The 5,853-nt window shown below is 46.3% G+C and overlaps 1 protein-coding gene across 1 annotated transcript; it reads left to right on the top strand.

Moving 5' to 3' along the window:
• Positions 1-2,732: 2,732 nt before the first annotated feature.
• LOC119441197 (gonadotropin-releasing hormone II receptor-like) lies at positions 2,733-5,070 on the top strand. Its single transcript, XM_049663132.1, is given in 3 exon segments — positions 2,733-2,993; positions 2,995-3,603; positions 4,356-5,070. Coding segments are annotated over 3 exon segments (1,197 nt in total). The 5' UTR covers positions 2,733-2,807; the 3' UTR covers positions 4,758-5,070.
• Positions 5,071-5,853: the final 783 nt, after the last annotated feature.

Genomic DNA, 5,853 nt, shown 5'->3' on the forward strand with positions numbered 1-5,853 from the left:
GGGAAGTAAGCGGGCTAGCTCTTTAGAAGCTGGCGAGCCCTGGGCAAATGCCAAGGGATAAAGGGATCGACAGATGATGAAAAAAAAAAGAAACGAGGAAATAAATAAATATAAAGTAGGATCACAAACACGAAACGCGCAACAGCTCAGTGATATTGAACGATTGAACCCCTTCAGTTGTAGTGCAGTAGCCATGCTCATGTAGAAAAGAACTAAGCAAGAAACGGCGTGCTCAGGACAACAGACTGCTGTCACTGGAAAAATTGCTGGGACCATAGCCAACAAGTGAACCACAAAAGCGTATTACTGCCTGGGAAACTGCCTGTGACGGGGCTCCAATTTATTTTCATTCCATTTTTCTAACGAACTGTGGTTACTCGCTGCGTAAATATTATGAGCGCTTGATGTGCGCATGCGCTTCTTTTAAATTTTTGTCAACTGTAAGAGCGGCCCGACTTCCGTTTGGATATTGTTTCAGTATCTTTTTGTTAGTTAGTTAGTTAGTTAGTTAGTTAGTTAGTTAGTTAGTTAGTTAGTTAGTTAGTTAGTCAGTCATTCAGTCAGTTAGTTAGTTAGTTAGTTAGTTAGTTAGTTAGTTAGTTAGTTAGTTAGTTAGTTAGTTAGTTAGTTAGTTAGTTAGTTAGTTAGTTAGTTAGTTAGTTAGTTAGTTAGTTAGTTAGTCTGTCCGTTCTTTCGTTTGTTTGTTTGTTGTTGTTTGTTTGTTTGTTTGTTTGTTTGTTTGTTTGTTTGTTTGTTTGTTTGTTTGTTTGTTTGTTTGTTTGTTTGTTTGTTTGTTTGTTTGTTTGTTTGTTTGTTTGTTTGTTTGTTTGTTTGTTTGTTTGTTTGTTTGTTTGAACCGCTCTATCTCTGTCATGAATTGTTTGACTAAACGAAAGCAGTAGCCGGTGTTACCCACGATGCCAGCCTCTTTTCATACAGATTTATTCATTAATTACAGCTTGTCACGGCAACCAGCATGTCTTTCATCATCACGGCAACGCATTTGAAAAAAAAACTAAGCAGATGATGGTCGGGACCTGTACACCAGTATTCTTTATTCCGACAAAGGGCGATTGTCGCGTCTATACACTGCAGCGAGTACACTGCAGCGAGTTTAGTCACAAAAGAGATTCCCAATTGTATGCTGTGCAAGACTGGGATCAAACAACGCTTTGTTCTCGTTTTTGTGGCACTTTTTGCCAATGCATATCCCGGTTAGTAAGGCACTAACCACTCCGACCTCAGGCATGGTTGCGCCAGGATATGGAGGTTACATAGAGAAGTATAGATAAAAAGCCGGCGTTATAATAGTTTGCTTACTGCTCGTTCAACCGCGAAGTAAACACGGGGCAGTAGTTTAGTAGTATAAGCAATAAAGTAGAGACACGCTGCGGCGATGCAATGTATACGCACGCCACTTACAAAGAGCCGTATGCATAAAAGTATCCACAAACACGAAGGAAGACGACTACGAGAACACGCACGCGAACCGCGCAATCAAGTCGACGAGCACGCATAAACAGAGTTGCGTCGCGTCAAACTGATGCGTATTTATATATGAAAGACGGCGCGGGAGCTTGCAAGCCAGCGCGTTACACACATGGGCGCACAAACGCACTGTTCAATGATGCGCGGCGGCAAGTGATATGTACATAAACCGGCGCGGCTTTCACACACGCTGAAAAATATGCACATGACGCTCGGTATGAAGTGGGGGCGACGCAATGTCGGGGTGAGTGGATTCAAAAGCAGGCACGCGCGCGCACTGACGAAAAGGAGTTATTATTAACGTATACTGGAGCATGTATACAACTATAACTGTGACGAGTAGGCCTCACAGCGACGTCCTTGTCTGTCTTGCTTAGTCCCTAGTTTTTTTTTTTTTTTTTTTTAAGTTCAGCTCTTAGAACTTGTCTGAGTATGCCTCTTCCGCACAACCAACGAACAGCTCTTGAAGAACATCCGTTTGAATGGAGCTCAACGGACTTACGGTCTTTCTAGAGTGGAAGAGGGAGAGAAGTTCACTACAGTAATCACTACGGTTTGGTCCTACGGACACTTTCGCTGATTCTCAACCCTTTTTGGTCCACCTATTAGCTTTTTCATTCAATGCCAGTTGGAGCAAGCAATAGAAATGGGGATCCTTTCCGGCAACTCGGTCAACGCGCCAGATAGTATACTGGTTCAACTCTGTATACAGAGGTAATTGAGTATTGTCACTGGCGCAGTCATGCCGATGCCTTCTTTACTCAAGGCGGAGGCACCTGCCATACACGGGGGACACATGTTCAATGCGCTCTCGAACCTCAGTCTAAGCTAGCAGTCGCAATATGCGAAGTCACATGAAAATGCTTTTCGTAAAGAACAGCTTGAAGCAGAGAAAGTGCTGTGCATTTTCCCTCGAAATGAGTTATCTCCACTGTCCGGTAACATGAAAATGCAGCGTTCTATGATGCGTGTGATTTTATTTTTCGCTACTACAGGCTACTGTAGAGTTAAATGCGCGTACCAGTATATCAGCCTTTGAAGGCGGTGAACGCCCTAGGCACGCGTGCCGATTGCAGACCGATTTACTTGAGTCAACAGACTACTTCTCCTTCGTACCGTAATGATAGCAACCTTCTAGAAAACTATCGTGTTAAATTAATTCTTCTTAGGTGCTGATATGCTGTGGCTAAAGTGTCGTTCTGCTCGCCTCCCTTGCATCTTGCAGTGCTTCAAGTCGCATCAGAGTCCAAGACCCCCAAGCCAAGGACACGGTCGGAGTGGCTGACCTCATGGTTGGCGACGCGTGCAGCATCTGAGCGATGCCTGACAGCATCCCACAGGCCCCCAGCCATGCCGCCATAGCGGAGGTCCTCGCCAACGCCACCGCCAGCCTCTCCTTTCACCAGACCAGCCAAAATGGAGTTGGCGATGCCAGCCCCGAGTCAGTCCTCGGGCCGCAGTACCATAGCCAAGTCCGCATCACCGTCATCATCATTATGATCGCAGTTCTCGGTCACGGGCAACAGTGTCGTCTGCTGGCGCCTATTGCGCAACCACCGTCGGCGTCGCTACCAGAAGGCCCACGTCCTCTTCCTGAACCTCGCTGTGGCCGACCTTCTGGTCACCACAGTGACGATGACTTCGCAGACGGTCTGGGAGGTCATGGGTCGAGTCTGGATCGCCGGCGACGCCTTCTGTCGTGTCTTCAAGGTCCTGCAGACGTTCGCGCTCGCCTCCTCCACCTACATGATTGTGAGCATAGCGTTGGACAGGCACTTCGCCATCGTGTACCCCCTCGCCCGGTGCCCTGCGCCGTGGCGCCTGGCGGCGGCCGCCTGGATCGCATCGCTGATCCCATCCCTGCCCAACCTGTACGTGTTTCGGGTGGTCGAGACCGCCACGGGCGTTCGATACTGCGCATCACTGTTCTATGCGCGTAAGACTGCCTCGACACTGCCGCGACAACTGTACATGACATTCGTGTTCGTGGCCGTGTTTGTGCTCCCTCTCGTGCTCCTGGTTGGCCTATATGGCCGCATCCTCGTGGAGATCTGGCACCAGAGCTTGGCCTTCAGGAAGCGACATCAGACGGCTTCGTCCTTGCCAAAGGCAAAGGTGAGGCAGTTTAGTTGTGTTTTTTTTTCTTGACTTGATCTTTGGCATTCTTTTATTCTAAGTGCCTATTGGCTCTTGCGTTGGCGTAATTAAGCGGCCTTAATTCATCACATCTTGTACGACAGTGTATTATAGTGTTTGCATAGAAGTCGCAGCTATTTCAGCGTATTACATAAAGATGCGTTGACGTTCATTGACTGTACAAAGTGAGAACAGTAAAGCCTAACGAAGATATAAGGAGAGCATTGTCTCTGTGCATGTTGTGTTAAATTACATTGGAATGTGCAACGTAGAGTAGTTCTGCGTGTGATTCGATGCATAATCGTGCCCAACTCATTTATTGATTCTTCCTGAAGACTAATGCCGCGTCGATGCCTGGGGTGCTGTTATGTAAATTACAGGATTTAAAAAGTCTTGCCATATGCTTCTATGTAAATTTGGTGAAGCATCATGTTTCTATATTTGATTCTGTTCAATACAGGCGCTCGCACGTAGTGTTCGGCCGTTGAACACGAACGTTGGGATGCATCAGAAAACTAGTACAAGTTCAGGTTCAGATAACAAAAAGTCAGAAACTACTTAAAGAGCCCAACTCGTTCTTATCACAGGTTTTTCTGTCCTGATATGAGACAGAATGCGACATGAACCCGGCGTTTAAACGGCGACAAGATTGCACTGGAGTGTCACCATTGTGAAAAACGAGTCACGTTCACAACTGATAATACTTTCCCATCTCCCATGATTTTTCTTAGGTAAAGACCGTCAGGTTGACTGCGGCAGTCTTCGCCGCGTTTCTGGTGACCAACGTTCCCTACATGGTCCAGGAGATGGTGTTGGCCTTCGGAGGTGCGGACGTCTCTCTAGACCGAAACCTGGTGGCTCTCTTCGGAGTTATCTCTGCCTCGAACAGCGCCATCAACCCGTACATCTTCCTGTGCTTTCAGAAGAGCAACGCAAAACGGAAGCGTTTCGCGATAGCTTTCCGTAGAGACGTCGTCGCTGAGAGCGAACTCGTGAACGGCCGCTCTAGTTTCGGCGGTACCAAGAATTACGTGACTTCAATCAGGAATCACTCGACCGTGTTTACTCTGTCCACAAAGGAGACGAATGGAAATATGTCCCCAGAGTTGCGCACCGACTTCAGCGCTTTATGACAGAGGAGGATCTTGTCATGCTTTCTACGGATGGCAGTCTTCGTCCGGGCATTGGGGACCTCGCGAACTAACGGCGTCACTGCTCCTGTGCCACCCAACGACTGTCTGTGACCATTTGTGATACACTCTGTGACGCTTGGTGACGTTCCGGAACTGTACGTTTTTTTTATTATTATTATGTGTCTGCTCCGTAAGACAACGGTACTTTCCAGCTCCTTGTGAAGCTCCGGCAAAAGTTCAGTGCAAGGCAAAGCCGGGTGCCCCTGGAAAGTATCAATGAACAAAATCTTGAAGGAATAAAATATCATGTATTGACACGAAAATTAAACTGGGCCACGAGCGTCCCTCTTCGGTGTTTCCCAAAGCCTGAAAGTGTGCGTGTTTTTTCGTTTAGTGCCACAACACAAGCACACATATTCTGCAACGGAGCTGACAACTTCACAAACAAATAAGTAGTAATGAATCTATTGTAGCTAATTAATATATTCTTTCTGTGATGCACGTCTGGCCATTCTGCGATCTGCAGATCTTTCCGACAGCTAAGAATGTCAGGGACACTAATTTGCCTCCGTTGTAGTCTTGTCCCCGCGCTCCGTGACGGTCATTCATGGCCGTCGCATCTCTGGTAACAACAAAAATTATCGATGTTATGTTACGCGTGCCTTTAAAGGCATGATCCGCGGCTTATTTAACCATTAAATGAGACAAACGCAGCATAACGACGTGTGCTCCCATAAAATGTCTCTATAGACCTCTTACGGACCTACTGACCTTCTTACCTTTTTCGATGCATAAAGTCTATGTACTGTATATAGACAAAAATCTTTAACGAGTATATTTTTATATATGTTATTGTTCATAGTCTACGCAAGTGGTTGTTCGCAGAAAGTTTACTGATACTAATGGACAACAATTGTCAATTTTAAGTATATCGGTGTGTATAGAGGACACGTGCATAAGCGTCAAATAAAACACGTATATACATACAACAGACTGCACAACAATTTCTTGTGAACCTGCTAGCAATGCACAAGGGACGAAGGGCGGTGGAAGACACAACCCGTACGCTTACTCGCAACTTAATTTTTATTGCAAA

Source organism: Dermacentor silvarum, chromosome 2, assembly GCF_013339745.2.
Source record: "Dermacentor silvarum isolate Dsil-2018 chromosome 2, BIME_Dsil_1.4, whole genome shotgun sequence".
NCBI classification, from domain to species: Eukaryota; Metazoa; Arthropoda; class Arachnida; order Ixodida; family Ixodidae; genus Dermacentor; species Dermacentor silvarum.